Genomic DNA, 20,911 nt, shown 5'->3' with positions numbered 1-20,911 from the left:
GATCTTTAAAGCTATTTTTTGACTGGATAACTACAATAATAGAGCGGGGATGAACAGTAGATATTTCAGTAGGGCTTTTGGCACTGTCCCTTTTATAAAGACTCACTGGCAGGCATTAATCTGTGTGGGCAAGCAGGCGTGTGCTCACATTTGTACATGCTATAGTTTTATGCCCACATACAGGCATCTCGGCTTAAAGGACATGGCTACAGCTCAACCATTCCCGTTTGACGTACGTTACAGCCTGACGTCGGCCCGTCTCTTGAGTGTTTTGTGGTGGAAATGACCTGATTGCAGTGCTGTACATGTATTGATAAGTGAAAGGAGGACATGTTTCACTAATTCACTTTAAGTACATTTTCATTTTACATACATGCTGTGGACCCCATTGTGTACATTAATATGGGGTGTTCCTGTATAAGCTGAACTTTGACAAAAAATAATTTAAAAAATTACAAGTAATAAACCTTTTTTATCATAATAACCTGAAATTGCTTTTCGCTACTTTGACAAGGTCCTTTATTTATAACCCTTCTCCTCTTTTCTCCCTCGTTTATCTACTTTTCCAATACTGCCTGTAATTGCTGCCCCCTCCTGTAGGATCCTATATCCTATATATGTACCTATAATATAGTAAACAATGGAACAAAGCTAGTTGCTAAACTAGCCTATCGAATGTTCTGATTATATTGGGAGAGGGTAAATGGACTACGGTAACTAAAATCTGGGATGTATGTATTTGTGCGTGTTCTGGATTTGTATGTTATCAATTAAATCGCACTATAATAAATAAATGTGCATTTGGTGACTGGCGGTATTTTAAATTCATATTTATGTATAAATTGTAAAACCGAACTCCATACTGCCACTGACACTTTGGAGCAGGGAATCAACAGCGCTTTTTATGTGACTTTGTGACCTCTTAGTAGCTACTGATATTCATGGGTGTTTTTTTTTTTTTCTTTTTCACACACATTTTATACATGTGATGAGGACACGGTGCTAAACTCAATACTCAGGACAGTGTGAGCTCCTGGCCATCACAGGAGGCGAGTGGGGCAGAGAGATTTGAGCCCAAAGATGGATACTTGGGAGGCATAGTAATCGGAGTTGAGACAGCCTGCTGCATGCACATGGCGAGCTGATGCTGCCAATTCACACACTAGAGTTCTGCTAATAATCGCTCTAAACTCGGGTGCTTAGAACGTATATATATGACCATATAAAGTGTTTAGCGCACGCCGCATCCGTACAGCCAGTGGTGGCGGATCGGCAGGAACCCGGAAGAGGATCTCAGTGACGCTTCGATATCCCGGAAGCAGTCGGTCTTGGGCTTTCTTTCTACAGCCATCTTGGTTCCTAACTCCTCACACAGTAAGTGACTCTTGCTCAATCCTTTATCATCTCTGGCGTCTAGCGGGCTCAGTGCTGTTAGGTAGGCACCGGCTAATAGCAGAGAGTGCCGTGGAGGACGCGATGTTTGTATTGTCGGGGTATGAGGGGTGGACGCGGAGATAAACTGGATAGGAAGCGGCAGGGACATGATGGGATGTCATGGAGAGGTGGAGCGAATGGGCTCTGCTGGGGAGAAGGCTTACTGGTGTCTGCTGGCCTCAGAGACCCGAAATGAGTCCCTTGTCTGGGGGTAGCAGGCAGGACAGGGGTCGGGGGGCGCTTCCTGGGCCCTGCTACCGGCTTAGTAGTCGAAGTGAAGGAGACTGTCCGCCGGTAACCATTGTGTAGGCCTGTACCCCGTGCAAGTTATCAAACTCCTGCTCCGCGACAGTGTCCGAAATAAAATGTCCTCCTCCTTTAAGAGATCTCTGTCAGTAAAGCGTGGGTCTCTTTCCACTACAGAAACACCACATGTCACTTGTTAGGCTGTCCGGCCCCTACCACGCATCGAGCACTAATAATAATTACTGGGGGTTATTTAACTAGTGGAGTTCCAGTCTGAAGCCCGTGTGGTTTCATAGTATTGGAAAAAAAATGTATAGTTCTTTTTAGGTGCAAATTTATCCATAACTGTCTGGTTCTCAGACACCAGCTTCTGGAAAGAGTTTATTCTCCCTCACTTTACTTGTACTGGCCGGCTTTATGACATACTGCGCAGGTTCTCTAGGCTTTTGCGCTTTATGCTTGTAAGCCGATGTAGTAATACCACTCACATCATCCTTAGAACCCATCCACTGACAATAATGGGAACTGTAGCTCAACAACTAGAGACACGCAAGCCGCAGATACTGTTATTCTTATTTAGAAATGTTCCTGATCGATGGGAGTTCGGTACCTTTTATTGGGCCATAATAGGAAAATTGTATTTAGCTTTCATTTTGTGATTGTCTGGTTCTTAGCCATATGGAAAATCATCTACTGTTCTGCTTTGTGTTAATTTTATGTACGTTGTGAGCGCTTTAGTAGACTTGCCCGGTAAGTAGCATTTCCCTGCACATGCTAACGCTAAGAACAGCTGTTCACGCTTTTTTTTTTTTTTAAAAGCACGCAGAGGTCACATGTGTGGCTTTCCTGTGTATCCTAAGAAAAGAATCCAAGAAACGTACAACTGACGTGCCGTCCAGATCTACGAGTAATATTTATGGCTTGTTGTAATAATAAGCTGTATATTTCTTTCCGTCCCCCCCCCCCCCCAAAAAAAGCACTAGGTTCATGCGTGTCTTTAAACTCTTACCGGTCCCGTCTTCATCTTGTTTCATAAACGTCTAATGGCTTTCAGTAAAAAAGCTGTAAAGTCTGAAACTCAAGCAGCAAGACATTGATCGTTTGCCGGTCGGTTCACCTTTATATTTCTGGAGATCTAACGGTTTATTTGTTTACTCAGAAATGCCTGGTGAAGCCACCGAAACTGTCCCAGCCGCAGAGCAGGAGCTCCATCAGCCCCAGGCTGAGACGGGTAAGTGCTCCAGCATTCCTATTTATCCCTTTTCCCACGCTCCCAATTTCAGCCATCCACTCCAGCAGACCAAAAGACAAAATCCTGTGAAAACTCCAGTAATCGAAGCAATCATGCACTTAACAGTTCATTTATTCAAGTAATGTCTGGCATAAATTGTGTCATAATGGCGTGGATGACATGAATCCGAATAAGCACCTGTTTGGGATCTGGGGCCACAATGGTACTGCTGCGCTGCACTAATGTTTGAGCTGCTTTTAATGCCATTTCACAAATCTTTAACCCTGCACACACACTGTTGTTCAAACCCCACCCCGTACACCTGGTTTTGTTAATGTATTTAGTGTGGCTTTGGGAAGCAGCTTTTTCCTGTGTGTTTATTGGTGTGAGCACTAGCTTTGTAGCTGTGCTTTAGCACCCATCGCTTCTGTAGTCCATAAAGAACGTATTATATTCCAATGAAGCACTTATGTACGTGGGGTTTTCCTATTGTAGATGGGTCACCTTTTGAGGGTGTCTTTCTCTCGGCAGCATTTGTCTTTTAACACATTTCTATGAGAACCTTTTCTCTTGTTCTTCACCTTAATGTTTTAAGTACTTGTGTGCTGTAACACTGTTTTCTGTAGTAGTGCTACTTATTTAGTCATTAATGTGTAAACATTAGTTGCATATTTATAAGCTCTGTGCCTTTTTACATGGGTCACACATAGTGTGGCTGATTTTGAGACAAATTACAACACCACAGCAAAGGAATACCAAACTTTTTTTCTTTGTTTTGTTTGAGCAGCATGATTTGGCTTTAAATGTGTTCAGCCACCGCAATATGGAGTATGTCATGTATATGTCTTTGAACCTTGGGCCGCTGGGTACTCTGCATGCACCCGCTAAGGTTCATCATTTGACTTGTGTAGTACCACTTTTTTTTTTGTATTTTCTCCATTAAATGCAACTAATGTTGAGTTGCGGAACGTCCGCTTTTCTCACTGCTGATGCTCTCACGCGGTTTTGTGTTGGTTTCCACTTTTTTTTTTTAATGTGCAAATATCCGTGTGTGTTTGAGCATGTGGTTGTGGGATTGATCCTTAGTGTTTCGAGTCACGTATTCACCTGCTGCTGTTACAGCAGCTTCTCCCTCAGCCCCGGGGGAGGAGGCTGCTGCGCCCACAGAAGTGGCAGCGGCAGCCGAGGAGAAAAGGGCTGTCACCCAGACCCCCGAGGTGGCAAGTGAGGCTTCTCAGACGGAGGCGGCACAGGCTGAAGCCGCTTTAGAGCCGTCAGGTATGTGCGCTACAGATCAAGCAGATCATCCATCACTATGCTAGCAACAGACCACAGTCCTGTGCGGCTATACCTAGCGTACCCTATAATATTTACTGAAACAAAAGCATTGTAACCATTGCCGTTCTTTAATTTGCTTAAAATTATATTACTTGCTGTGATTATGTCTAAAAAGATGGAGATTTTCTAAGTTAACTTTCTAAAAAGTCCGCTTATGGTTTTACTTTTTCTCTTCTATTCACTTGCCTGAACTGATAATTTTATTGTAGTACATATGAATGGTTTGTTTTACTGCCAATACTGGCTTCAATGCTGGGGGTTCACCAAGCTATACTACTTTTTGATTGCCTTTCAATTGCAGGTTACTGGCTTTAATCTCTCCAAAACAGCAGTAGTTGTCCCCACCCGTGTGGCTGCTAATCTACCATGTGGGAAAATGCTGACCTAGAATATAACTTGTGCAACCAGAATATCCATTTCAATGCACAGTCTAGTGATCCGTACCAAATCGGCTTTTGTGGCTGTCTTGGCTTCTCTTGTATTTTTATATGCTTGAGTAGAACAAATGTAACATATCTGAAAAGCTACGTAAAGTGTGTGTGTAAGCGATATACTGGAGGTAAATAAAGGCTCCAGGCACTTAAGAGTTCCCACATCAGGCAGATTTATTGAGAAGAAGAAAAAAAAAAACGGTTCGACCTCACAATGAGGTCCAGTGATTACCCGTATTAAGTCCTCAGCCATATTTATTCAGTAATGTCATTCAATAACCATTGAATGGTCAGATTATTTAGCTGCTAGGAATAGTAAACCTCTGCAGGTAAAAGTTTAAGGATAAAATGTAGTAGTTGTGTAGCAGTAATATGCGCATTGTTGTTCTCTAGCTGTGGAAGCTAAAACCCTCAACAGTGGTGCTCCTGTACTGCCTGGCCCTCAAGTTCCAGGTACGATGGCTACACTTTATGCCCATCCCTAACTGTGTGCTGTGACTAGGTTTATTGTAGCTACTAGTGCATCTTTTAGGAGCTAGGATGTAGTATTGTGTGTGTAAGTGTTTATAATTACCGATTTATTGCACAGCCCCTGCACCTACTCCCATTGTTGCTCCATCAACCCCTGTGGCGGCACCAAAAGAATCAGGTATTCTGAGTGCTGTGCTGCTGGCTAACACTTCTAACTATCTGCTGTGTCTCTCTCTCTACAAACCAATTCTAATTTGTGTGTTCCAGCTGTCTTAAAGGGCAAGTTACCAGTCTGTCGCATGCTACGTGTAATTGCCTCCCCCCTCAAAAAAGTCAAAAGTAAATTATGTTCATTAGTGGGTTTATTAACTTGTCAGTGTGAGGAGAATGTAAATAAAGCCGATCTTAATGTATGTCTTGTATTTGTTTAGTTAGGTCTTTAGACTATGGCTTTGTGTAGTGTATGAACTGTATCAGGATGCTTTAAAATAAGTTTGATAAACCTCTTAAGGATCGAGGCATTTTCCCCTTACAGGACAACCGCAATTATTGTGTTCTTACTACGTCTCTATTCAACTGTAATGGGTCTCTCTTTGTCAGTTAGTGAAAAAAGTCAGTCAAATGTATCCATTAACTTGCCCCTAGTTTGTGCCCATCCTATATATCAATTTTTATTATTTTTTTTGCACATTTTAGGAGGCCATATTTCTTTTTTTTTTTTCCAAAGTATTTATATGTGTGTGTATGCCCGACATCAGCAGAGAAATCCCCACTGTAACCGAGCTCTAATTGGGCTCCATTTCATTGTCAGAAAGGACATCAGGCTAAACCCCCTGCCGGTGCGAAGTGGCCATGGCATAGGGGATACTTCCTTGGTCCCTAGGATAGGAGCGAAGGCTGCATGTCAGTCTGGGGCTGTCTATAAACTGTCTGGAAAAGCATTTGTTGGTGCTAGTTTTATCTTGTGGCTTAGACTAGGGAAGCCAAAGATAATTACCTGGCTGTTTAAACTAAAAATCCATTGATCATCCCACCCTTGAGGTGTGCCCCATGTCGCTAACCACCCTTTGTGAGCAAGGTAAAAGAGAGCGTGAAAGTACCGTAATAACCTGAACTGTAACATTGCACTATTTTGTGAGAATTTTGCTATAGAATTTTAACGTTGATCTTATAGAAAATGTTCAGCATGCGTACCTTGCGTGTGGAAGATGTGGACTTGCACGGGCCATGTTTTAGTTGCATTATTCTCATATATATAAATTGCATATCATTTGTATTTTCCTTTTGAAAAGCTCCAGAACCTAGTCTTGCACCAACTGCTGCCCCCACAGTGCCTGTGGCCATTCCTGCAGCACCAGGTATTCTCAACGCAGCGTTTCCAACAGTCTTCTGAACCATTTTCATTTGCTGTTTTATGTTCTACCAAAATGTAATGAACAGTTGTACATGTGTCACATGGCAGACATCACACGAAATGTACCCAAGTTAAGGGGAGACCACCACCAGATTCTTATTACTAGTATCGATTTAAAAAAAATACTAGTTGCATATTAGCCATTTCAATGAATTATGGTTCTGTTATTTGTATTCTAGCCTAATCTACTACACAAACACCCCAACTCTTTATCATACTGTTTGTGGTCAACAATAGTATGGATCCAACTATGGCAGCTCCAAATCTGCAGATTAAAGGGAGTTTATTGGAACAAAAGGCGATAAAATCAAGTTTTTAACATGCTGGCCTACATTACTGTATATATATTTTTTTTCTCATCCCATGGAACCCTCCTAAACTTCTTGTTTGTAAGAACACCATTTTCATATGTTTCACCCACTGATATCACATAGTATCTCTTGCTCCAGGTTTTCTGAACCTAGCATATACCAAGTGTTGGTTACCTTGGCCAAGTTAGTTTGTTAATGCAATTGCCATTTACTGAACTGACATGTCGTCAACACCAGAGTATTTCCGCGATCTTCTTTTCCAAGTGTACTCAGTTTTATTTATTTTTTAATCTCTAGAACCAGTTGCTGCACCTACTGCTACCCCAGCGGTACTTAACACAGCTCCTGCTGCACCAGGTATTCTGCAGCATGTGCCTACTGATGCTTTCTTTTCCCTGTATTCACCCTTGTAATTTTGCCTTTAAATGGATAGTTGATCAACTGTCCTATGGCTTGCGATCCTTGGAGTGAAAGCAATAAAGATTAGGAAAATTCCCCACTGTAGTATTTGAACTTCTTCAAAAGTTCCTCTTTTGCCCTATGTGGTGGTCGACACCTTGCTCATTCTGTCATTATAACCATCTGTGGCTTTTCTATAAGACCATTAAAATGTTGCGGTAAGCCCACAAATATTTCCACCTTTTTTACTATTACTGTTCATCGTAAGAAAAACACATCTAATAAGTGCATCTTTTGTTTAAGGCATTCTTCTGCATTCAGTGTTTCTTAGTCAACTAGCGTTCGCTGTTCTTTGTGGTATTGTGACCAAAAATGTTCTTCCAAAATTCTATACTACAGTTATGGCTCTTCTGTGGAAACAGGCATGTTGCAACTTAATTATTTCTCTTCCCAATGAATAGCCCAGGAACCCAGACCAGAAGCCCCCTCAGTACCTGCCACTTCTGTGGCACCAGGTATTATTGAATGTTGCTTGCTCCCTGAATAACACTTACTCTGCTGTGTGAAGTGCGTAGGCCCATGGTATAAGCCAGTGCTTTAAAAAAAATAAATGTAGCTCGTTGTTTGATCCAAATTTTTGCATGTTCCTCCTCCGTGGAGTTGTGCAGAGGGGTCTGGGTTTTACAACACAATGGGAAGTGTCACAAAGATATATTAAGACATTTATCATAGGCACTTAAGAGCTGGATGTCCCTTTTAATTTATATGGTGTTAACCGTACATATTAGGTTATGCAGAATCCTCCAAAATGTATTCAACACCCTCTGGCACATAATACTTACACCACTCACCACCAACGCTGCCTAGATGGTCTTTCCAGTCCATGCCTTACATGCAGGTCTCCCCACTTTTAGCTGATACTCTACTTTTTTGCAGTTTTACTTAGGTTTAATTGCTTTCCACTGCATGAAAATGTGTTGCTAAAATGTCATAGCCTTCTGTATTACATTTTCTTCTACCTTTTTCCTTCAGCTACAGACATTTCTCTCTCTAAACCCAGTACCACATCAGTGTCACAGGCCTCTGTTACCACTCCTAAGAGTTCAGGTATCCTATATGCGTGAAGCAATCCACTAACCTGTTGTAGTGATTTTTACAGAATAACTCGGGTAATCCAGATGTTGCTTATGTGTTGTGTGTAAATCATGTGCTCTCAGAGTGGGTCTTAGTGTGCTGGCCAAAGCCTTTGTCTTGGTTTGTAGGTTAAAGGTTATATGACTTTGATTACCCAAGTTAACCATTCATGTCCTGCATCTCCTTACTACCTCTGAGTATTGTTTTGTCTTTATGATCTAATCAGTCATTTTTCTTCAGAGCCAAAAGCTGAGTCCATTTCTACTGCTGCCCCTGTTGCTGATCTTACAACTGCAGGTACTATAGCTAAATAGTGCTTTCCAGAACACACTACCAGGGCATTTGTGTCTGGGAGTTGAACTTCTCATTAGATTGTGTATTATGGTTATATCCTGGCTATTTTTGTATGAGTTGTCACTCAATGAGCAAGTCATGTAACGTTGGCTTAAATGGGTTTGGTTTATTTCTTCAGCTCCAAAACCAGACACCCCTCCTACCGATGCCACGGCAGTATCTAGTATCCCTGCCGCAGACCCCAAAGCCCCAGGTATTGTGATGGCAAAGAGCCTGCATGGAGCATTAACATTTTTGCTGTGTCTGTTTGCAGTGGCCATTATAGCACTAACCTTAACTAGATCCCTACTTTCCCATTAGTTTTGCTTGAAGAAACTGGGTAGTATTTGCCAGCTATTCAAAGTTTCTGTAAAATAAAAATTGGTTTAGGCTGTTGAGTACTAATCTTGAACAACCGTTCCTCTTCCAAGAAGTTAGCCTGCTGCTGAGTAAATACTATCGCTCTTTTCCTAGCTCCAGGTGCTATTCCTCCTGTTGCCATTGCAGCAGATAAGGTCTCTGCTGTTGACTTGCCCAGTCCAGGTATCTTTCAGCTGCCCAGTTTGCGCAACCCCTTTTTGTTCTGCTACTAATATGGCATTCTGTTTTGTGCAAATATAGTTTAGTTTATAGATATCATAGTACTTGGATTTGAGGCTTCTAATGTGTTCCTGAATCTTTATTATGTGCGGCTGCTGGAGCTCACTTTTGGAAATTTAGTTATGTCAACGGAAAAGTAACACAGAGTGAAGTACCGGCATGAATATAAAGCTAATCCCACTGCTATTTTTGTGGTAGAAAAACGCATCTAGTGTCAGCATGAAATGGACAGGTAGGCATTGAATAAGGGCCTCATGATCAGTTTCACTTCATGGATTATTGAGAGGTATAACTGATCTATTGCCAGGGTAATTTCTTTGTTTTTTTCTTTTTAGATGTATAGTTGTAATTTTACATTGTTCTGCTCGTGGCTGTGACGATAAAGGCTGCTTTTCTTGGGTGGAGATTTACCTAAATTACATTTTCAGATGTTAGGATAAGCTTAACCCTTGAATGTATATAGCAGCAGCTACTTTTCCGTTCATGCTGGTCGCACAGATGTAAGGTGACTTTACACTGTTGTCTATAATCTTACATTTCATATAGCGTACAAAGAATTTGTATATTTGCTACCAATTGTATGCGCGTAAATGTTTTCTAGAGTTTCTCTAAACTGTGCGTGGAAATGGTACAATATCTTCTAGTTATTTTGCAGAAGTGTTACTGTGGTGCTGGCCAATTTAGAATATGGTTTTACCCTAGGCTTGGTAGTCTTTTGACTCAACCTGCAAATCACCTATACTAGGCAGAAATGAGCCCCGTTGGGCTCAAATCACAGTGATATTGCCTCCTGTATGACTCACAAAAAGTGACTGTGTATACATTAACTTTCTGACTTCATTATACCTTCAGAAGCCTTTTAAAGTGCTTGATTGGACTTGTCCCTAAATATGATTATGATTAATGTATTTCCACTTTAATGAATTAACGCACATTTGGGTACTGCACTTTTTTTTTTGTAACCTTCCCTTCATGGTATTGCACTATATGAAAAAGTACTGGATGTTCTGCACCTTTGCACCCCCTCCATATTATGATAAGCCTTAACCTGTATGCTGCTAGTGAAATGAATGTCTTATTTATTGCATGGAAATGAATAATTTCCCCTTGCCTCTCTTCTTGAATTTTTCTTAGCTTCTCTTTTTTTCTCAACTGCTTTGAGTGATGATGCTGTAGTTCATAGTGCTTTAAGCCAAACTAAAATGGAAACTTTTTCAGCCTTGCCTGCAACTAACCTTATCTGTCCTGTCCATGGAGAATTTAATCCATTATCCCCAATCACTCTAGATTCAACTTTCCATAGTCTGGTGGCTGATGTAGTGGATGCTTCTCTTATTTGTATCCCAGAGGAGAGGTTTTTGGAACAACTTGAGGAAAATAAAGATAAACAGGAAGATAAAACGGTTACATCAAGTGGACCTGAGTTGCCTATAATAGAAGAGTCAAATGATGCCTCGGAGGTGACTCCTCATGTGGCCCAACAGTGTGTATTTGGGACAGTCCTGGAGGCCATGGCTGATCTGGAAGAAGGTTTTGTGTCGGGGTTGGCCCATGATGCATCTCCTTCTGGGGAGTGCCAAGAGGTGGTGCATGAAAATGCCCTGGACCCTGTGTCTGACACACTCTTTGAGGAGGCCCAGGAGTTGGTTTCTGACAAAACTCCAGAGCCTGTATCTGAGGCAGTCCCCTTCAAGGAGAGTCAGGAGCCAGTGTCTGAGCATGGCCCCTGTAAGGCGGTCCAGAAGCTGGTTTCTGAGGAGGCTCTGCAGCCCTTGTCTGAGGCAGTCCCCTTTGAGTTCCAGGAGTTAAATTCAGTGGCAGCTGGTGAGCCTGTATCTGAGGTAGTCCCCTTTGAAGAGACCCCAGAGTTGGTTTCTGATGAAGCTTTAGAGCCTATGTCTGAGACAGTACCCTGTGAGGAGGCCCAGGAGTTGGTTTCGGAGGAGGCTCCAGAGCCTGTCACTGAAGCAGTACCCTGTGAGGAGGCCCAGGAGTTGGTTTCTGGGGAGACTCCAGAGCCTGTCTCTGAGGCAGTACCCTGTGAGGAGGCTCCAGAGCCTGTCTCTGAGGCAGTCCCCTTTGAAGAAACCCCAGAGTTGGTTTCTGATGAAGGTCTAAAGCCTTTGTCTGAGGCGGTACCCTGTGAGGAGGTCCAGGAGTTGGCTTCTGATGAAGGTCTAGAGCCTGTTTCTAAGGCAGTCCTTTGTCAGGAGGTCCAGGAGTTGGTTTTTGATGAGGCCCCAGGGCCAGTGTTTGAGGCAGTACCCAGTGAGGAGGTTCCAGAGTCTGTGTCTGAGGCAGCCCCTTTTGAAGAAACCCCAGAGTTGGTTTCTGCAGAAGCTCTGGAGCCTGTATCTGAGGCAGTAACCAGTGAGGAGGTCCAGGAGTTGTCTTCTGATGAGCCTGTGTCTGAGGTAGTCCCCTGTGAGGAGGCCCAGGAGTTGATTTTTGAGGCTCCAGCGCCTGTGTCTGAGGCAGTACCAAGTGAGGAGGTCCAGAAGTTGTCTTCTGATGAACCTGTGTCTGAGGTAGTCCCCTGTGAGGAGACCCAGGAGCTGATTTTTGAGGCTCCAGAGCCTGTGTCTGAGGCAGTACCAAGTGAGGAGGTCCAGAAGTTGTCTTCTGATGAACCTGTGTCTGAGGTAGTCCCGTGTGAGGAGACCCAGGAGCTGATTTTTGAGGCTCCAGAGCCTGTGTCGGAGGCAGTCTCTTGTGAGGAGGGTCCAGAACTTGTGTCTGAGGCAGTCCTCTATGACGAGACCCAGGAGTTGAGGTCTGAGGAGGCCCCAGAGCCAGGCCTAGGGCCTGTTGTGGATGTGCACCTGGCCATGGAATTAACAGAGCGTGGTAAGTCTCTGAGTGCTATGGCTCTGAATGAAGATCCAACCCACAAGAAGGCTCGCTATGAAGGATCTCACGATGAGGTTATTGGAGAATCGGCCTATATTGAACATAGAGGCTGTACTAGCCAAACTCTTGAGTCTCCGCATGCAGATGCAAGCAGCATACTAAACTTGGCTGAGTTGCCTAGCATTCCGGTTGTTGAACATCCTGTATTCCCAGATACTAATCTGGAAGATTCACTTACAGTTAACCCCTCTTTACTTGATCCTAAATCATTGAAGCATGTTGAATGCACTGATCTGGCATTTCCAGTGCATGCTGGCCTTGTACCTCTATGCCCCCCTAATAGCGGTGATAATAAAACGGCACAGTCTGATGACTCTCTTCTGGTGATATGTGCAACATCATTAATCCTGCCTGATCCTGCTGTGCCAGATGTTAGTGGTGACATGATCCTGTCTCCTGGCCTGTCATTTTCTGCTCTTTGTAACAAATCTTCTTCTCCCCTTCTAGCTAGTACAGCTGAGGTCTCTTCTAAGCTTGCTCCCCAGCCTACTGCAGAGCTAGTTCCCCAAAGCCCTGCAAAAGAGCTAACCCCTCCTCCTGCTTCGCCAGCCCCGGAACCTGCGCCTCCTGTTGCTCTTGCTCCCATTCCCCCAACCCTTGTCTCTGAAACGCCTGTACCTCCTGTCTCTGTACCTCTGCCCGTTGAAGAGGAGGAACTGCCACCTCTAATTCCCCCAGAGGTTCCTGTGGAAGAGACAACTTTCCAGCCTATCCCGGTGGATCTCGTTTCTCCCAAACAGGACACGGTTCCTTCTGTTAAGGAGCCGGTGCTGAAGAACGACAAGGGTATTTTCCTTAACTATGTTGCAGTGCATGACCTTTTAGTGGACGTGTAGCAACTAGATACTGTACAGAAGATCACTAACCCCTTAACATGGTTTGCTCAAAACAAATCGGGTAGCATATGTTCTGCTTAATATATACATATATTTTTCTTTTTAAATTTATAGTACCACATGGTATGGCTCATAAAATTTGTTTGCATAAAATACTTTTTGGGATGAGATCTTCTTACGCTTTATCATAGGCTTAATATTTTTGTAAGAAATTCAGCGTTTTTATTTTGATGGGAGAACACTTGTATTGCTTTTACTGCTCAATAACACATAATAGTAGTTTCAGGGAGATGAGTTTGAGTGCCTTTTTGAAGATATGTTTTGTGGTGCAGTCATCGTTGTAACGAACCATTGGTTGCATCACTTGTACACTAGTCTCCAAGCAGTCCATGGGATAACACTAAGTGGTTCATACACATTTTGCATTATAAAGGGCCATCTCTGGCAAACTTCTGTTAGTCTGGGAGCTGATCCTACTTATACATAGTTCTAATTGTTTTAAATGTGCTTTATATGGGAGCTTGTTGGCTCTTGGAAAAGTGACTGCAATGCTCATGCACGTAACTTGTTTGGTGACTAAACCATCTTAGTGTTAACTGTGTAGAACTACACACAGACACGATTTCACAAATTTACTACTCTTCACAAAAGTAAAGCCTCAGCCTTAAATTCTATACCAAACAATGTTATTTAGCAGCAAGAGCCCAACAAAATAAATGCGCAACCTGTTTTTGAACATGGATCTGCTTAACTGTGGGATTGAGTGCAAAATTGTTTAGTTTTAACCTGAAACAATTAAAAACACTCGCCTGCTAGTGTGTTGTTGCTAACCCTTGTCGTTCCGGACATGTCAAGCTTTTATGGCACTTATGTAGTCTTAACGAACGTGAGCTGTTCGTCTGGCTGGCTGGGAATCTGTGGAAATGATTGTGCTAGAATAAGGGACTTTATAATAGTACGTGATGGCAATCTCTTATTGGGGTCTTGTAGTCTTAAAATACACTAGTTTGTCCCTGATTGATTTTTGCTGTTCTGTCAGTAGATAGAAATTAGTCATTATTAAATTATACAATTAATCATTAATCTGCATGTTCTGAGTGAGAATTTCATTTGGTAACAAAGTATAAACTGGAGGTGGAACTCCCCAGGAGACCTTTTTCCAAAACTCTCTTGCTATTAACTATACTTTTCAAGTGTGATCAGTGGTTTCCATTTCTTAGAGACCATGACATCAAAGGATAGTGACTGCTGTCATTATTATTGTTTCGTACAGCACCATCATATTCCGTGGCTCTATACAGTGGGTTATGAGAGAGATTAAACTTTAATTAAAAACACAATGCCTATATTAGGCCAAAAGTTCTGGATCCTAATGTTGCAAAGGTGGATGTGTTGGAAACGTGTTTAATGAAAAGCTGCCTGGTCTGTTTCATAACATTGTTCAGTGTCTATTGCCTATTTTGAAAACTTAACTGTGCTTCGCGTTTCTGCCACTCAGGTTGACTACATCACCATCTTGTCTCAAAAGCCCGGTGTCCTATAGGCATTGCTTAGCTCGTTGATCTAATGTGTTAATGCTTTTATTTGACAGGGTCTGGAACAGACTCTGATAGTGATGACTCTCCGCCAGAGCTGGAACACGACTCCCAAGCCACCACACAGCAGGCACAGGTAAACAAAACAAACTCACATTCAAGATGCTACCCAGTCCTCATTCTTATATGAATATACAACCTCCACCACACACTCCATCTTGCACACTGTTTCTAGTACAGGGCCAGTGTACATTCATTTTCACATGAAGGATTAAATAATGTGGGAAAGGAATACATTTGTACAAAATACCTATCACTATTGTGGCAGACATGACAAGAATAATTATATGTAAACTGCTTTATAGAGTTCTATGTGGACTAACAGTTCCCACTTTACACGAGACATTAAAATGCCAGCCACTACTTGCATTCCCTTTAAAATTGTATCTTGTCTAAAGTCAATAAAGAATTAATTGCAGGTAAAGATGTGATAATTTCTCATTGTTTTCTCATTATTTTATTGTTCAGCTTGCAGCAGCAGCAGAAATAGATGAAGAACCAGTCAGCAAAGCCAAACAGAGCAGGAGTGAAAAGAAAGCCAGAAAGGTAAACACTTTATATTGAGCCGGCTGCGAGAGAGGAGGATCCCCTGCAGCTCTGCATGGGAGACAAACCTCCACTACCGCCGTCACTTCCGCTGGGGCTTCTATGATGGAGCACCGGCATCACATGACTTTCCGTTGCTCAGTAATAGAAGCTCCAGCGGAAGTGCTGGCCAGCAGTAGAGGTTTGTCTACGCGCATTGCACAGATGTTCACCGGCTGCCCCTACTAGACACCAAGGAGTCTGGAGCATGGGGGGTGGGGTAGAGTGGCATATCAGGGGCTATAAGGCATATCAGAGGGCACAGTGGCATATCGGGGGTATAAGGCATATCAGGGAGGCAGTGTGGCAAGCCTGGGCTCAAATGTGCATAATTGGGGGGGGCTGGTTGTTTTTAACATCCAGTTTGTTACATTAAATTATTTTAATTAAACGGAAAAAAAATAATTTTTTTTGATCAAAAAAATAATCAGCCAACTAATCGATTATGAAAATATTCGTTAGTTGCAGCCCTAATGTGATTATAAATAAATTGGTGGGGGTAGTAGTAGTAACCTGATCTGTAAATGCTGACCACAATGTGGTCAGCAACCAGGAGTTGCTGATGGCAGTTGATACAATAAGCCAACAGGGTAAGCATTTCAGGATACCTGCTGGGTCTAGAAAGAACCTGGCTGAGTTTCTCCACTCTTCCAGCAAGCTTCCGGTGCGTGTCAGTAGTGACCCCTTTCCAGATGCATGATTGTATAACAATGTACCAGCGCACGCGGCAAAGCGGCATTACGCGCAATTGATTGTGGCAAGCCACCAATGCGGTCTTCTGCCGATAGACGTGATTCCAGGTTGGCACAGCTTTTAAGGAAGTACCAGTAGGTACATAAGGGGTGTGAATAGGTTAATTTGTTGCAGTAGGTTTTGTTTTTCTTGTGCAATTTTTCCATAGGGTAGATACTACTATGAAAAAAAAAAGCAAGAGTACAGTGAATGTAAATATAATATAAACTATAAAATGTTGACATAACCATTCAAAATGTGAAAGATCTTTTTGAGCCAATTTGTAACTTTTTATTTTATCTTTTTAAGGCTATGTCTAAACTGGGGCTTCGACAGGTTACTGGAGTCACAAGAGTCACTATCCGCAAATCCAAAAATATTCTTTTTGTCATCACAAAGCCAGATGTATATAAGAGTCCAGCATCTGACACATACATTGTCTTTGGTGAGGCCAAGGTGTGTAAGCTTTCTGTGTGCTGTCTTTATTCAAGCCATTAGTGGGCACGGTCCTGTTTTTGTTTTGGTTTTTTTGCAACTTAAGTTTCTTTTTCCTCTTCTGTAGATTGAGGATCTCTCTCAGCAAGCCCAATTAGCAGCAGCAGAAAAATTCAAAGTACAGGGAGAGGCGGTATCAAACATCCAGGAGAACACACAAACTCCCACAGTCCAGGAGGAGAGCGAAGAGGAAGAGGTGAGACTGCAGAGGGGTTTCAGTAATGGATATTCATGTTTTTATGATTCAACAGTTTTATTCAGCATTGGAATGTACAAAAGAATAAACTGTAGTGGGTCATTTGTTTTTGTTACTTACATCAATAAATTGTGACGGGGTACTCTGGGAATAACTTTTCAAAGTGGCAAGTGTTACATGGTATTTGTATATTGCTAAATCCAGGGTCCATTACTGCAAATAACATTGGCTCAGTTACCATCTGATTGCATAAACTTTCAGATCTTCATGACAAAGTGAATTAGTCACATAACGCCAGCAGAACCCTGGATTCCCATCAATAATAATCAAATCCAGATTAAGGTTAAAAAAAAAGTGAAGAAAATAATTAAAAACTTTGTAACGGTAAACTGAACAACCCAAATTATGTATATTTCCACCAACAATATTCTCCTCTGATCCACCTCCAAGTCATTCAGTATTTTCCTCTTGGTTAATTGTAGGATATTCAGGTTTTTTTATAGCGTCAACATATTTAGGGACCTAAATTAAAAGGTTTTTTTTGTTTTTTTTTCCCCCTCCTTTCTAATATTTTGACTGGATCTGTGGAGGTGTAAAGATTACCCAGAAACTCCATAACATGTTTTACAAGAATATAGGTGGGATGTAGTGACTTGCCCCAAAATATGCATACCTTTTTGGTTTCTAATGTTTAAAGACTGATATATTATTGAACATAGGACCACAAGTAATAATCAAAAAGACAGACTGAACCCATGCATTTAGGGATCCCTCTGACTACATGCTAAACATACTTTCAGGGGTGTAGACAAAAAGGAAATACTATTTTTTTTACATAAAAATACATAAACCGATCAATAGAACTCAGCAAGGTCCACTTTTTTTCTCCCTTAGGTTGATGAGACTGGTGTGGAAGTAAAGGATATTGAGCTTGTTATGTCACAGGCCAATGTATCCAGGGCGAAGGCTGTACGCGCCCTCAAGAATAACAGCAATGATATAGTAAACGCAATCATGGTAAGTACAGTGGTATGTGTGGATGCCACATAATGTGGCATATTGAGAGGGTGTCTGTGTGCCTGCTTGTCTGCTGTGATGTACGCATCTTAATGTTTTGTAGTGTAGTTATGGAGGACAAGGTAGAGGCATGTTGACAACTTTCAGCATAGGGATCAGGCACAGTAAATAGGCCTGAAAGCACAATTGGTGTGTACTTGCTAAATTGTGCACTAGACAAAGTGCACATGCACCCAATAGGCTTATGCAATTCCTTCAACCTTCTTGTGGGTCTTCAATTTAGGGCAGCCTTGATTGTTTTAACACTCTAATACCTACTACACCAAACAAGCCATGAACCCTTCCATGGTTTTTCTTTTGTTTGTGTGACTTTTACCATATGCTAAACCATGATTCCTTGTTTCTCTATTTTGATGTACCCATACAAATACACTGTTTTATTCAGGAGAAGTAGGACATTTTTATTAAATTATTACATACAACTCTGTAGAGTTGGGTTTGTCTATATGGTTTCTTCTTAGACATGGGTAATCCTGTCAGGGCAGGATATATTGGTCGTGCTGTGAGCGGTACACTACGTTTGTGAGTGGCTGCTCTGTTATACAACTACACATCTACTACCATCAATATAAAGTTTTTCATTTAAATTCAAAAATTACTCACTGTAAATAGGGTTATAATAATCTGGGACTATATCTTTTTTAACTATAAAGATCTCTAAGAAATTGAAACGTCTTCAGGACTATTGTAGAGTATTAATTACTGAACGGTCATGAATAGAAGTTCTGAAAGTCCCTGTATTTCAAAATGCATCCAAATTTATTGCTGCTGCTCACTACAGTGATTATTTTTAATAATGTTGTGTGTTTATCCATAAGCACATGCATTTTTTTCTAAACTTTTCTGTTTTTCTTCAATACAGGAGTTGACGATGTGAGGGTCCGCAGGAAGAACTCCATTTGTCATGCTCATGGATTGGTGCAGCTGAGATTGAGATTTATACTATTTCTATTGATTTAATAAAGTTGTGGCTTATTGTTGGTGACTTATTCTGGGAAATTATTTTTGTGGCAAAAAGCTTAAGCTTCCATATTGCAGTAACAGCAGTGAAAGCAAGACAGTTGAGCAACGATCCACAGTGGCGAGTTATGATTGAAATTCTTGATTTACTAAAAAAACTGAAAATGGTGAAAATTCGGCAGTAAACTTTCTCTCAGAAAGGCAGTCTCCCCCGAAAAAAAGATAGTGGCCACTTTCTGTTTGGATTCAAATCTCAAACAGCACAAGGCACGTGTGAAGCACTTCAGCCTTTCTATAAAGTGAATGAACGGTTTTAAGGGAAATTATCTCCGTTTTTTTTCCAGACTGCAAAAAACATGCGTTTAATAGTTTTTTTTTCAGTGAAATTTTTTTGCCTGCAATACAGTCTTTGGTAAAGCAATCCTAACGCCTTTTTTCCCAACAAAATCCTATAGTGCAGCGGATTCTGGGTAGGTATATGCAAAAGATTAACAATGAACACCCCTTTGCCTAAAAATACATAAAACATAATTTAGTGTTAATACGCTAAAAAATACAATGCTATAAAAAAAACAATTTTTTATATGGCACCATCATTCTGTCGCACTGTACAATGCATAGATAGGAGATAACTGTGTATAACAACGCTTACAGAAACAGGTGAGGAGGGCCGTGCTCAAACAAGCTTACAATCTAGAGGGAGTTAGGGTGTATTACATAATAGGTAAAGTGCCATTAGGGATGGACCAGCCACACTCGTATAAGTATTGCAGGTAAGCGACTAGGAGTGTCCTAATGGGTCTTGAGGGATTTTTTTTTTTTTTTTTGGCCAAGAAAGCCAGAAATTGGAGCAGAGGATAGAAGGAAACTGTTGGATGAGTGGAGACACTGGTTAGGAGTATATTTAGAGATGTGTGATGACATAAGTAGGAGAAGCGCTGTAAAGGGCTTTGAAAAAGTCAGGATTTTGAATTCTGAAGTGCACAGGCAGCCAATGAAGAGACAATCTGGCAATAGCGTTCATGGTGAATAGAAGAGGGGTGAGACAGGTAAGAGGGAGACCACATATGACATTGAGGCTGGAGATAATGAGGGCATGGACAAGAGCCTTAGTGGCATTCTGCTTTAGGAAGGGATGGACTGAATGTTGGTTGTGAACAAAAGGTGAAGGGTGACACAAAAACAGCATGAGGAGACAGATGATTGCACTGTTAATATTAACTTTGATGAGATTAGTTTGCCAAGTGAGGTAGTGTAAAGAGACAATAGAAGGGGTCCTAGAAGTGAGCCTTGGGGTACCCTGACTTAGAGGGGGAAGCGTCGTGTCGAAAGCAGCAGAAAGGTCCAGTGGGATTAGTAGATGTATTGGCCCTTAGATTTGGCAGTGAGTAGGTTGTTCGTAACTTTAGTAAGGGAGGTCTCAGCGGAGAAAGCGAAAACCAGAGGATCAAGTAAGTAGTTGTAATCAAGAAATTTAGTTAATTGGGTATAAACCATTCTTTCAAGAAGCTTGGAGGTGAGAGGAAGTAGACAGATGGGATGGTATTAGACTGATCAGCTGGGCCCAGGGAGAGGTTGAAAATGAGAGCAAGAGTAGGTGAAAAAGACTGGGTAAGATGGGAAGGGATTGGGTGAAGGGGACATGTGGTTGGACAAAATAAAGGAGAAAACACATATACTTACTCTTCAGTGACAGTAGTGACTTTAATGTAGGAAACGAAGAAGAGGTCAGTTAATTGGATGGCACGTAGTCAGGGGGAGGGCAGGGTGGGGACTGCAGAGATTTCATATAGGATAGCTTTACTTTCCTCCAATGTCAGTTCTGATATAGGGATGGCTGCTTGTTAGGTATTTACCAATCAATTAATTACCCCGCTGTAAACTCAGACACAGAGGAGAGGGAAGGTCAGCTAACAGGATACTAATTATTCAATATAGACAAATTAATCTAAAAGGTGTTCCATGGGGTTGAGATCATGGCTCTGTGAGGGGCAGTCATGTTCTTCTACACCAAGTTCATACAACCATGTCTTTATGGACCTTGCTTTGTGCACTCTGGCACAGTCATACTGGAATAGCAAGGTGCTTCCCCAAACTGTTCCCACAAAGGTGGAAGCATAGCAAAATGTCCTTTTACTGGAGATCCTAGCCCAATACCTAAAGGACAGCCCCAGTGGTGGCAT

At 41.8% G+C, this 20,911-nt stretch overlaps 1 protein-coding gene across 7 annotated transcripts; it reads left to right on the top strand.

The window, feature by feature from the left end:
• The first annotated feature begins 1,293 nt into the window (after window positions 1-1,293).
• NACA (nascent polypeptide associated complex subunit alpha) lies at window positions 1,294-18,751 on the top strand. Of its 7 annotated transcripts, none has more exons than XM_053455688.1 (19): window positions 1,303-1,374; window positions 2,840-2,911; window positions 4,034-4,189; window positions 5,074-5,133; window positions 5,270-5,329; window positions 6,444-6,509; window positions 7,174-7,233; window positions 7,737-7,790; window positions 8,308-8,382; window positions 8,650-8,706; window positions 8,882-8,956; window positions 9,223-9,285; window positions 12,700-13,038; window positions 14,680-14,759; window positions 15,152-15,229; window positions 16,310-16,456; window positions 16,563-16,691; window positions 17,586-17,708; window positions 18,631-18,751. In XM_053455688.1, the coding sequence occupies exons 2-19, from the start codon at window positions 2,842-2,844 to the stop codon at window positions 18,643-18,645; spliced, it is 1,707 nt and encodes a 568-aa protein (XP_053311663.1). In that variant the 5' UTR covers window positions 1,303-1,374; window positions 2,840-2,841; the 3' UTR covers window positions 18,646-18,751. The 7 variants fall into 7 exon arrangements, with proteins under 7 accessions (XP_053311669.1, XP_053311663.1, XP_053311665.1 ...); XM_053455689.1 differs by having other exon boundaries at window positions 1,327-1,374; window positions 4,037-4,189; XM_053455690.1 differs by lacking the exon at window positions 5,074-5,133.
• Window positions 18,752-20,911: the final 2,160 nt, after the last annotated feature.

Source organism: Spea bombifrons, chromosome 2, assembly GCF_027358695.1.
Source record: "Spea bombifrons isolate aSpeBom1 chromosome 2, aSpeBom1.2.pri, whole genome shotgun sequence".
In the NCBI taxonomy this organism is placed as follows: Eukaryota; Metazoa; Chordata; class Amphibia; order Anura; family Pelobatidae; genus Spea; species Spea bombifrons.
The sequence above is the reverse complement of the archived record's forward strand: the minus strand, read 5'-3'. Positions and strand labels throughout refer to the sequence as shown.

Coding starts and splice junctions, on each gene's coding strand:
- NACA (XM_053455688.1), top strand. CDS start 2,842: ATGCCTGGTGAAGCCACCGAAACTGTCCCAGCCGCAGAGCAGGAGCTC. Junction 5,330..6,443: donor GGCGGCACCAAAAGAATCAG/GTATTCTGAGTG, acceptor CCTTTTGAAAAG/CTCCAGAACCTAGTCTTGCA. Junction 7,234..7,736: donor CACAGCTCCTGCTGCACCAG/GTATTCTGCAGC, acceptor CCCAATGAATAG/CCCAGGAACCCAGACCAGAA.